Source organism: Oncorhynchus mykiss, chromosome 8, assembly GCF_057628025.1.
Source record: "Oncorhynchus mykiss isolate SJ-2025 chromosome 8, ASM5762802v1, whole genome shotgun sequence".
Classification (NCBI taxonomy): domain Eukaryota; kingdom Metazoa; phylum Chordata; class Actinopteri; order Salmoniformes; family Salmonidae; genus Oncorhynchus; species Oncorhynchus mykiss.
In genome coordinates, this window is record NC_143029.1 from 66766533 (window position 1) to 66779853 (window position 13321).

General features: G+C 40.6%; 1 protein-coding gene across 1 annotated transcript in view; it reads left to right on the forward strand.

Annotated features, from left to right (window-relative positions):
• cdh12a (cadherin 12, type 2a (N-cadherin 2)) overlaps nt 1–12778 on the forward strand; it is a 34777-nt gene extending 21999 nt beyond the window's left edge. The window contains exons 7-12 of the mRNA XM_021613322.3: nt 1485–1738; nt 4286–4422; nt 7377–7498; nt 7735–7849; nt 11002–11253; nt 12068–12778. Coding sequence (XP_021468997.3) covers nt 1485–1738; nt 4286–4422; nt 7377–7498; nt 7735–7849; nt 11002–11253; nt 12068–12594 — 1407 coding nt within the window. The 3' untranslated portion in view covers nt 12595–12778. The remainder of the gene's footprint in view (nt 1–1484; nt 1739–4285; nt 4423–7376; nt 7499–7734; nt 7850–11001; nt 11254–12067) is intronic.
• Nucleotides 12779–13321: the final 543 nt, after the last annotated feature.

The window sequence follows — 13321 nt, forward strand, 5'->3', positions numbered from 1 at the left end:
TATGGAAAATGGCTGATTTGGAGAGGGCTCAGCCAAAGTTTGCCACAGCTTGTGACAAGAGGTTTTGGAAGAGTAACCGTTTCAAGGGATAATCGACTCCGTCAAAATAAAAGATTATAGTGAAACGATAGATAAACCGTCTGTGGGATTCAAATGGCCTCTAAATGTATTTATGTGTCAAGGTATTGGGTCTATACTTTGTTTCTACATTGGACAGTGCTGGATTTAGTTTAGGCCTGAATGCACGCCCAATTTATGATATGCTTCAAGACTCCAGGAGTTATCTATTCCAACCAAAATAGCACCAAAGCGATTATAAAAAAAAAAACTGTAGTATGCAGGAAGTCAAGCACTTTGATATGGAAATGTCAAACCTTTATACTTTAGAATATCAACCACAGTCATCTATTTATTTATTTTAGATAATAACATCTCTTTCCAAGCCAAACTCTGGTATATTCCAAAAACAGTTTTTACCATGTAGGTTATCAGTGAATTTAAAAAAAAAATCCATCACACGTGAAGTGGGAGGTTGAGGTGCTATGCTTACCCATGGATCTCCTTGATGATGAGTCAGGCACCTAGGAGGGCACAGTAAAAACAGCAGGAGCATCCTGGCACAAATACTGTAATTGACACCTCTGTGCCGTTAAAAAGAAGGAATTGTCACTAGGTTGTGGTTGGGAGGTGGGAGGTAGAGTAGGAGGATATAGGCCCAAACCAAAAACGGATGGCTTCACTTTCCAGATAAGGAATATTGTCCCTGCTAATTTGCAATGTTGCAAGAATTGTGTTCCCTGCAGGTAACGCTGAGCGGTGCTTTTTGGATGGGATGGCACACATGCTGTGGTGTCTATCCTCCTGCATCTCCTGCACAGTCCTGTTGTCTGTCTGGTTGTTATGCAGTCAGCAGGGTGGCTGCCCATTCCGCAGACAACCAGGCTTTTGCATGTGTGTGTCTCAGACAGGGACTGCTGTGTGTGTGTTGACAGTGAAAACTGCTCTGCTGTCAACGCTAACTAGGGACCCAGCTGAGTTAATGTGAGACTGTAAAATAGGGTCAGAGAGCGGTTCTCAAAGTATCTCCATGAAAATGTGTTCAATCCCCAAACATTGGCTTTTCAAGTCTCAAATTGCTTTAAAACTCAGACACTGAAGAACATGAGTCCGTTGATAAAAGAACATTGAATCCAACTATTTTTTTAACATAAATCAATCTTGGTTGGCTCAGTTAACGTGCATATTTCCATATCAAAGTGCTTGACTTCCGTGTCTGTTGAGCATACTAAACCTAACAGAGGTGTTAACAAACTGAACCAAGCACTATATTTGACCATTGCACACAGTATATTCATATCACAGAACATTGACATGAAATGCATTCTGATTTTGACGATGTGAATGATTTTATAAATACTGATTCTCTGTTGATTTGATTACTATGAATAATAAATGCATTTCACCTTTCATTCATTATCTTTCAGCATCTCGACTACGAAACCAAAAGATCATACACCTTTAAAGTGGAGGCCTCCAACGCTCACCTGGATCCCCGGTTCCTGCACCGGGGCCCCTTCAAAGACACTGCCACCGTGAAGGTCAACGTGCTGGATGTGGATGAACCCCCTGTGTTCACTAAGACCTCTTACACCATAGATGTGTATGAGGACACTCCTGTGAGCACCATCATTGGATCTGTTACAGCGCAGGACCTAGATGCAAGTACCAGCTCAGTTAGGTAAGGACTCTTGAATACATTTATACATACATGTATGGTAAGTCCTATTTACCTACTGTATGGTTAATCAAAAGGTGATTCATCAAGGCTGGTGTTGAGCAATGGGACCATGATGGATTGAGGTATTTATTGGGCACCTGTATCCGACACCTTAAATGGCAAAAAGAAAAAGCTGTCAACATAGATCAACTTTACTGTATCTATTTAGCGAGATGGGAGCATTTTGGTCTGGTGACTGGAGTGTTGGATGTTTGATTTAACCAACAGAGACACACTTTGCTCCTCAGAGTTATGAACACTGACAGCTAATATACATTTGACTTGTTGTTTTTCTTCTTCTTCCAAATGTTTTTCAAGTACAGTTGACTTCCACTCTGTTGGTGTTGAGAGACAGAGCGTGAGATGCAGGACATCTCTTGTGCAAGAACATACAAATACGTTGTGGCCCAGCAGTGTTTTTTGTTATCGATGAATATTTAATGTCTTGCTAGAAATGGAGGAGGCAGTAATTCACCTTGCTCAAAAGGCCATCTTTGTGATGTCTGCTTAATATTTTAAAGCATTACATTTGTCATTGTTTTCATGGGACATGAAACACATAAACATACTAGAATGCTGATCAGAACACAACCACATGGCATTATGTTCCCTATATAGTGCAGTTCTTTTGATCAGGGTCTGGTCATAAGAAGTGCACTATACAGGGAATAAGGTGCTGTTTGGGACGCATCCCTAGTTTCTACATGAAAAGAGAGTGATTATTCTTCTGTGTAATGTTTGCGGTCATTGCCTGGATCTTTATTTGACTAATCGTAAGGACATTTCTCCTTCGGGACCAATACATTATTTAGGCCTATCTATCTCTGTAGACCTATTACATTCAGATGTTCTATTACAGTGCCTTCAGAAAGTAGTCACACCCCTTGACTTTTTCCACATTTTGTTGTGTTACAGCCTGAATTTAAAATAGTTTAAATTGAGATTTTGTTGGTCACTGCCCTACACACAATACCCCATAATGTCAACGTTTTTTTCAAAATGTTTACAAATTAATAAAAAATGAAAAGCTGAAATGTCTTCGGTCAATAAGTATTAAACCCTTTGTTATGGCAAGACTAAATACACTTAGGAGTAAAAATGTTCTTAACAAGTCACATAATAAGTTGCATGGACTGGATGAATGACTACCTCATCTCTGTACCCCACACGTACAATTATCTTCAAGGTCCCTCAGTCAAGCAGTGAATTTCAAACACATTTAACCACAGTGAGGTTTTCCAATGCCTTGCATGATAGGACACCTTGAATATCTCTTTGAGAATGGTGAAGTTATTCATTATACTTCGGATGGTGTATCAATATACCCAGTCACTACAAAGATAAAGGCGTCCTTCCTAACTCAGTTGAGAGGAAGGAAACAGTTCATTGATTTAACCATGAGGCCAATGGTGACTTTCAAACAGTTAAAGACTTTAATGGCTGTGATAGGAGAAAACTGAGTAGTTACTCCACAATACTGAGTCGTTAAAACCACAACATTGTAGTTACAACACAATACTAACCTAATTGACAGAGTGAAAAGAAGGAAGCATGTACAGATTTTTTTTAAATATTCCAAAACATGCGTCCTGCTTGCAACAAGTCACTAAAGTAATACTGCCAAAAAGTGGCAAAGCAATTACCTTTTTGTCCTGAATAGAAAGTGTTATGTTTGGGGCAAATTCAATGCCACACATTACTGAGTACCACTCTCCATATTTTCAAGCATAGTGGTGGCTGCATCATATTATGGGTATGCTTGCAATCGTTAACGACTGGGGAGTTTTTCAAGATAAAAAAATAAATGGAATGGAGACAATCACAGACCAAATCCTAGAGGAGAACATGCTTTAGTCTGTTTTCCACCAGACTTGGGAGATGAATTCAACTTTCAGTAGGACAATAACCTAAAACACAACGCCAAATCTACACTGGAGTTGCTTACCAAGAAGCCAGTTAATGTTCCTGAGTCACAGAGTTACAGTTTTGACTTAAATCTGCTGAAAATCCATGGCAAGGCCTGAAAATGGTTGTCTAGCAATGATCAACAAACAATTTGACAAATCTTGAAGAAGTTTGAAAAGAACAATGGGCAAATGTTGCACAATCCAGGTGTGGTAAGTCTTAGTGACTTACCAGAAAGACTCACAGCTTTAATTGTTGCTAAAGGTGCTTCTACAAGTATTGTTTTCACATTGTCATTTTCACGTTGTCATTATGCCTTCAGAAAATATTCATACCTCTTGACTTATTCCACATTTTGTTGTGTTACAGCCTGAATTGAAAATGGATTCCATTTTGAATTCAGGCTGCAACACAACAAAATGTGGAATAATTCAAGGGGTATGATTACTTGCTGAAGGCACTGTACATGCAAATACAGAATGAAGGTGTGGAAAGAATAGTTCAGATGTAAATATTGATTGAAATATGCTGTGTGAGGTTGAAGAAATCATGTTCAGTAGTTAAAAAAAAAATGTATTCATGTTTTTTGTGAATGTTTTGTAGATACTCTATTGAGTGGAAGAGGCCTGTGGACGGCTGCTTTGACATTGATACTGTGGAAGGGACCATCTCCACCACCGAGATGTTGGACAGAGAGAGTAATAGACAGCACAATATCTTTGTTGTGGCCACTAAAGTTAGTAAGTATAGGACAAAGGGTAAATATGTACAGTATATAATATGTGTTAATATACACTGAGTGTACAAAACATTAGGATGTTGAATTGCACCCCCTTTAGCCCTCAGAACAGACTCAATTCAAGATGTTGAAAGTGTTCCACAGGGACGCTGGTCCATGTTGACTCCAATGCTTTCAACAGTTTTGTCATGTTGGCTGGATGGTCTTTGGGTGGTGGACCATTCTTTTTTTGTAAGATGTGTTTAATCTTTTATAAACAATACAAAATATACACACACAAACAATATTTACAAACATCAACTACATCACACCTGCCCAGACCAACTAGCACACATCCCCATCTCTAGCGCCCATGACCTGTGTAAGAATATTTTGAAGATAAATACACAACGCAGAGGACGAGAGGTCAATAGAGGACTAAAAGTCAATGGAGTACTAACAATCAATGGAAATAGGGTTTTTCTGTAACAGGGGATTAAGGATTAATGGGTCAGAGACATGGGAGGAATTTCAGTCTGGGACTCATATCTACATGGCAAGTTATCATTGGTCCAAATTGTTTATACATTGAACCTGAAATAGGATACTTGTTATTTGGCCAATGGCCCAGTTTTATTACAAGGAATTCTAATTGGTCAACCACAGGCTAGGGCTGGGTTAAAAAGTACATCCTGTCTCTTTGTTCTGTGGAGAGAATCACTGAAGAGAATCACTGAAGAGAATCACTGAGGACAGGGGAGAATGAACATCTACCTCTCAGCATAACATCTATGATTCGTCCTCTTTGAATAAACCTATTTTCCTCTTCCTGATTTGCTTTGGGGTCTGTGGTTTTGAAGAGTAACATTAACTGCTAACACCTGAAACTGCACCATTTTGATTATCTTGGTAACCCACACACTTTCTATATTTAAATAATACATTATTAGATTTTTCCATTCTGTTAATAATGGTGGATTGATTGATTTCCACATTTTTAGTCTGTATTTTTTAAACATAAATCTTCAATAATGTTCCAACCGGAGCATTCCTTTGTCTGTAGAATCTGTAGAATTTCTTTGTCTGCAATGGAGCTCAAGCTAACTTTCACGTGAACGTGCGTGGTCAGCTCATGCATCTCTGCCAGACCTCTGACTCATTCCCCTCTCATTTGACCCCAACTCACAGTAGAAGCATCAAAAAAGGTTCTAAAGACTGTTGACATCTAGTGGAAGCCTTAGAAAGTGCAATTTGACCCCATAGACACTGTCTATTCGATAGGCAAAGAGTTGAAAACCTACAAACCTCAGATTTCCCACTTCCTGGTTAGATTTTCTTCTCAGGTTTTTGCCTGCCATATGAGTTCTGTTATACTCACAGACATCATTCAAACAGTTTTAGTGTTTTCTATCAAAATCTACTAATAATATGCATATATTAGCAACTGGGCCTGAGTAGCATACAGTTTACTCTGGGCACCTTATTCATCCAAGCTACTCAATACTGCCCCCAGCCATAACAAGTTTTTTAATATGAGTGATGAGGAGAATCATCCAAACCATCGTGTATCTCAATACACCCCCACATACCATGTCTTGAAATATGCAGACAGACAGATTGAAAGTATGTTTACATTGTAATACTTCTGACAGCCAACTTTCTAGCTCTGTCCACAACTTCCGGACTTTATAACATTCCCAGAACGCATGGATTAATTGAATACTTATTAGATTTACACTTAAGACATTTAAGACATGACCCTGCAGTTGTGTTGTGGAATTTATGAATTTTGTCTCCTGTAAGTTCTATATTAGCTTCTACTGGATCAAGCGTACATTTTAGTTAAACTTAATTTTGTTAGTTATGCTCCAACTTTCCCCTACATCTCATGCCAAAGTTTTGGTTCAAATAGTTAATGTTTTTTTCTAAGAGATTGTCAGTTGGATATGCTCTCTGCAAGGTTTTGTATATTCTTCCCTATCAAATGAACATCATTTTCTAACTCACATAAGATTCCCTCAAGGTTGCTCTAATGTCCAAGAGATTTCCTGTTACCAAGTCATTTACAGTTTCTATGCATTTATGGTTTCAATGGATAACCATTCTTGATACACACGGGAAAAACACAGCAGCGTTGCAGTTCTTGACACACTCAAACTGGTGCGCCTGGCACCTACTACCGTACCCGTTTAAAAGGCACTTACATATTTTGTTTTGCCCATTCACCCTCTGAATAGCACACATACACAAACCATGTCCAAATTGTCTAAACTGTCTAAATAGTCTAGAATCAGTTGTGCCTTTAAAATCATAATGAACAAGACGGGGGCCCTGATCCTAGATCAATCAGTACTTCTCTGAGACGCTTGTGAATAAGGGTCCTGGTGCAAGTAATTTGGGAAGAGATTGCACAAAGCAGGCCATACCGTAGTCTACAGACACACACAGGGTTCCATACTTGTGGCACCATCTAGTGAAATTGACTGATGCTTACAGTAAAGCATCTCAACAGATTCAATGAACTAAATGCTATTTTTCCTCTGAAAGAGCAGTTTTATTGAATGGGAATCTTTTCAATGGATTTTTACAAATTCATTAGCATTATTAGAAAATCACACAATACAATCAACACATATTATTCATTTCTTATAATTTGACTGTGCAGCCATTTGTTTTTCTATGAAAACATGTTATTATTTGTCAATGACTCTATTTTCAAGTATTCTCATGTTATTTCATTGTCAATTTCATATTACTTGTATGAGGCCTGCAGTTTAAAGCGTAAACAGACAGTGTCACTGTTACATCTTTCATCAAGCTACTTTAAACATAACACTGTTTGTTTTACAAAGCAGTTCAGACATGAGAGAAAAGGCTTTTGCAAAGCTCACTCATTTGTGATGCTCACTGAGGTCCACTATGTGCATGGTGTATTTATTATGTGTTGTATGATTACTGTTTTCTTTGATTCTGCAGACAACCCTCTCCTATCCAACAAGGTCACAGTCACAGTCAATGTGCTGGATGTCAACGAGTTCCCTCCGGAGCTCACCATTCTCTTTGACACGTTTGTCTGTGAAAATGCAAAAGTAGGCCAGGCAAGAACAGCTCCTTTGTGATAAAGGTTGTGTGTGTGTGTGTGTGTGTGTGTGTGTGTGTGTGTGTGTGTGTGTGTGTGTGTGTGTGTGTGTGTGTGTGTGTGTGTGTGTGTGTGTGTGTGTGTGTGTGTGTGTGTGTGTAAGAGAATGAAAGAGAAATATAATAATTGTGAGAATTCTCTCTCCACTTGTTTCTGGGCATATACTGTAGTTTAAAGCTCTTTGTGCTTTACCAGGTAATTCAGACCATCAATGCTACGGACAAGGATCTTCCCACTGTTGGACAGAAGTTCTTCTTCAAGTCCCCCAGGGAAATCAGGAACAGGAATTTCACTGTGCGAGACTTTGGAAGTAAGCCATGTTTTTTTTTTTTTCTTCAGAGAAATAAAGGAAAGGATAAAAGAGAGCAAGAGATGGAGAGAATGTGAAGAAGGGGACAGAGAAAGAGATGGAGTGAGAGAACGGAGAGAAAGAGGGAAAGAGAGAGTTGAAGAGAGAGTCTCTGAAAGTCTCTGGATATTATATACAGACTATCTATTACGATGCCATGCCAGTGACTCGCTTCAAATCTGCTTTCTTGATACTAGCTCCCTACAATATCCACTAACAATTGGTATTGAATTAATAGATGTTCAGTGTTTTTTGTCACAACCCAGGGGATGCAAGGGTGGAATTTTCTACTTTTTGCTAACCCCTACAGCCTTCCCACCTCACCGTCCTCCGTTAGTATTTTTCTAACACAGTAACACATAAATACCAGAGCTGATTTAGAGAGACAGAGGCGCTCATGGCCATCGCAGCAAACAGGCACAAGGTGTGCTATAATGGCTCCTACCTTGTCAAATGAGATATTCATCCAGCCAGGCAGAGGGAATGCTGTGTGACAGAGTCAGTTCACCACCACTATCCTGGTGCTGGAGACGAGGCAAGGCACATCGACACGTCGTCTCTGTAAAAACACAAGGCCTGTGTTTTATTTTTTTTGTACATGCTAAGTACTCACCATCACCTTATTTCAAATAAGGCACTGGAAAACTGACATTCTAGATACAGTTGGAGTCGGAAGTTTACATACACCTTAGCCAAATACATTTAAACTCAGCTTTTCACAATTCCTGACATTTAACCCTAGTAACAATTCCCTGTCTTAGGTCAGTTAGGATCACCACTTTATTTTAAGAATGTGAAATGTCAGAATAATAGTAGAGAGAATTATTTATTTCAGCTTTTATTTCTTTCCTCACATTCCCAGTGGGTCAGAAGTTTACATACACTCAATTAGTATTTGGTAGCATTGCCTTTAAATTGTTTAACTTGGGTCAAACATCTCGAGTAGCCTTCGACAAGCTTCCCACAATAAGTTGGGTGAATTTTGGCCCATTCCTCCTGACAGAGCTAATGTAACTGAGTCAGGTTTGTAGGCCTCCTTGCTCGCACACGCTTTTTCAGTTCTGACCACACACTTTTTATAGGATTGAGGTCAGGGCTTTGTGGCCACTCCAATACCTTGACTTTGTTGTCCTTAAGCCATTTTGTCACAACTTTGGAAGTATGCTTGGGGTCATTGTTCATTTGGAAGACCCATTTCTGAACAAGCTTTAACTTCCTGACTAATATTTTGAGATGTTGCTTCAATATATCCACATCATTTTCCTCCCTCATGATGCCATCTATTTTGTGAAGTGCACCAGTCCCTCCTGTAGCAAAGCACCCCCACAACATGATGCTGCCTCCCTCGTGCTTCACGGTTGGGATGGTGTTCTTCGGCTTGCAAGCATCCCCCTTTTTCTCCAAACATAACAATGGTCATTATGGCCAAACAGTTTTATTTTTGTTTCATCAGACCAGAGGACATTTCTTCAAAAAGTACGATCTTTGTCCCCATATGCAGTGGCAAACCGTAGTTATGGCGGTTTTGGAGCAGTGGCTTCTTCCTTGCTGAGCGGCCATTCAGGTTGTCGATATAGGACGTGTTTTGCTGTGGCTATAGATACTTTGGTACCTGTTTCCTTCAGCATCTTCACAAGGTCCTTTGCTGTTGTTCTGTAATTGTTTTGCACTTTTCGCACCAAACTACATGAATCTCTAGGAGACAGAACGTGTCTCCTTCCTGAGGAGATGAACATGGTACCGTCAGGCGTTTGGAAATTGCTCCCAAGGATGAACCAGACTTGTGGAGGTCTACAATGGCTGATTTATTTTGGTTTTCCCATGATGTCAAGCAAAGAGGCACTGAGTTTGAAGGTAGGCCTTGAAATACATCCACAGTTACACCTTCAATTTACTCAAATTATGTTCTAAATCCATGACAGCATTTTCTGGCATTTTCCAAGCTGTTTAAAGGCACAGTCAACTTGGTGTATGTAAACTGCTGACCACTGGAATTGTGATACAGTGAATTATAGGGGAAATAATCTGTTTGTAAACAATTGTTGGAAGAATTACTTGTGTCATGCACAAAGTAGATGTCCTAACCGACTTGCCAAAACTATAGTTTGTTAACAAGAAATTTGTGGAGTGGTTGAAAAACTAGTTTTAATGACTCCAACCTAAGTGTATGTAAACTTCCGACTTCAACTGTACAAGACCGGAGGCAATATCAATCTTTAGTATGTGCCCTATATTTCTCCCTAAACAAAGAACTGCAGGTTCACGCTCTACAACATCCATAGAGTACGACTAGAAGACCATGATTCTTGCCTAGGGAGCAGCAAGGGGAACTGCCCCTCTCTACATTTAGGCTGTGCTCAAACCCTACACCCCAACCCGAGCTCTTTGTTCTGACACCTCAGGTCTCTTGGCCATCCCAATCCTACAGGAGGTCAGCTCCTGCTCATCCCAATCAAAGCTCTACTCTGTCCTGGCACCCCAATGGTGGAACTAGCTTCCCTCTGATGCTACGACAGCAGAGTCCCTGCCCATCTTCTGAAAACAAAACATGTGCACTTGTCTTTTCCTACTAGCACCGACTTTTCTGAAAAATGTACTTACTACAACTGTGATACCTAGCTCGGGGGGGCCCAGTCTAAGGCACTGCAACTCAGTGTTGGAGACGTCACTACAGACCCTGGTTTGTTTCCAGGCTGTATCACAACCGTCCGTGATTGGGAGTGCCATAGGGCGGCGCACAATTGGCCCAGCATTGTCCGGGTTAGGGTTTGGTAGGCCGTCATTGTAAAGAAGAATTTGTTCTTAACTGACTTGCCTAGTTAAATAAAGGATAAATAAAAAATAAAAAAGCTATCTTAAGATGAATGCACTAAGTGTAAATTGCTTTGGATAAGAGCATCTGCTAAATGACTTAAATGTAAATGTGACTATGTAAATACATGTGAGTACTCTCTGTTGCATCACGGGTGAACACTCTTTGATGATCCCTCATTTGGTTTTTAGACAACACTGCGGGGAAAGTGACCACACGTATAGGGTTCCAGACTAAATTGATTGATTGATTTATTGATTTAAGACATGTAGGGTTATTGGTTGTGTCATTTTGTTTCCAGACAACACAGCGGGGATAGTGACCAAGCGTGTGGGGTTCCAGAGGCGGGTCCAGGAGTACTACGTGGTGCCTGTGGTGGTGGAGGACAGTGGCTACCCAGCCCAGAGCAGCACCGGCACCCTCACTGTCCGCGTGTGTGCCTGTGAGACCGACGGTTCCCTCCTGTCCTGCACGGCAGAAGCAGTCTTTCTACCAGTGGGTCTCAGCACCGGGGCAGTGATGGCCATTTTACTGTGCATGGTCATACTCCTGGGTAAGTCATGTCTGTCAGTCAGAGATTGTAGTGTAGAAACACAGTATTTCTGAACGTACAGTATACAGAATATTATTTCCATTTGACACCCACCTTGATGATGATAAATAGCAATAATATCAATAACGGCTTCCTCCAAGTGTTAATTACCTGCTATAGACTGTAAATGTACATTATCATAATGTTCATGTGTACAATTTTACACTAGGGGGAGCTGAAGTCCTAACATACAGTAATGTTATTAAATTGACCGTTACAATTTAAAAAATGGCCCTTGAAACAATCCCATAATCATACTTGTAGGTCGATTTAGCTCACTTATCTTGGTCCATCAATTACTCCCTACTTTCTCCTACTAAAGTATAATCTCTTACTATTGAATAACATAACACAGTGAGCACTACAGTAGTGTGGAGTAAACTGCTGTGTTGTACTTTCTACTCTCTGCCACTGGGAGGGTGGAAGAGAGAGGGAGGGAGAAGGAGAGATGAAAGCATTGTGAAACAGCCTTTCATCCTGTCTGACTGCTGCCTCAGTACAATAGTGACAGATGGCATGTCAGAAATGGATCACGGCTGGCCTCAGGCTGTGATTCCTTTAAGTTCTCCTGCTGAAAAAAAGAATGGCTGAAGAAAAGAGGAAATTAACTAATGGCTCCTCACACATGACATCCCACTGTCTTTCTTCCCATTGCCTCCTACAGTACCTTGAAAATCTCTTGAAATGCACGTCACTGTATATTTTGACTGCAGTACATCCATGTATGGAGACGATAAATGGTGGGTGTGGTGCTCTTGTTTCTTTTGTATTGTAGTGATCGTGGTGCTCTACGTAGGCCTGAGACGGCAGAAGAAGAGGGAGACATTGATGTCGTCCAAGGAGGACATCCGGGACAACGTGGTTCACTATGACGTCGAGGGGGGCGGCGAGGAGGACACTCACGCCTTCGACATGGGCACGCTGAGGAACACCAAGGCCATAAAGGAGAACATGCTCCGCCGGGGCACAGGGTCATGGTCAGATGTCACCACTCAAACTGAGATCAATGGGTCAACCCCTACCACAGAAGGCAGCACTAACATCATCAGGGACTATATTCACCAGCGTCTCCAGGAGAACCACCTGGGTTTCTCTGCTCCCCCGTATGACTCGCTGGCTACATACGCCTACGAGGGGGATGGGTCAGTGGCAGAGTCGCTGAGCTCCATCGAGTCGTGGACGGTGGACGGCCGTGAGGACTTCAGATACCTCAGCGAGTGGGGGCCATCCTTCAAAACTCTGGTGGGGATATTAGACAAAGACAAAGCAGATCCTCCCACTGCGGAAGTGGAGGAGAGTTGAGAGTACTTGTTAAGACAGAATTGACAGAAAATACTATTTGATTTGCAAAAGTTGTTTTACTTTTATAGTACTTTTATAGACAATGGGAATAAAATACAAGCCGTTCACTTAAGTTCTTATCATAGTTTTGTGGTGGTTGTTATTGTTGTTTGTTTTTTGGTTAAAATAAACTTGACAAGTTATCAAAGTGCCTCGGGAAGTGCTCTGATTTTTATCTAACTACAGAATCTACAAAATGTCTTTATTGTAAGAATGTAATAATCTATTGAAAAGAGACCCCTCATCCATGCTCACATAGGCCAGATACACTCACCCACTTGAGCTAAACCGGGGCTTTAGACCATAATCATCACAGCCTTTCAAAAGCATGCAGCAGTGAACTACAGTATTGTACAATAATCTTCACTTAAACCCTTGTCCATGGATTCTGATGAGCTAGCCAGAATTGAAGGTGGTGCTAATCACAATAGGCAAATTGTTTCTGTCAAAATCAAGATCCAACCAATGCTCTTGTTTGTCTTGTTCATCTGCAAGGAGCTACAAGCTTTCATCCCCTTTCATTCTTGTCAAATTAAATATCAAGTGATTTTTAAATGTCAACTGCAGTGGCATATTTTATTGTAATGCGATTCTCGCATTAATTATGCTAAAGACTGTAAGGATAAGACGACTATCTTGAAAATTATAAGCTTTCTAGTTCACCATACTCCAAATGGTTTAAACACTT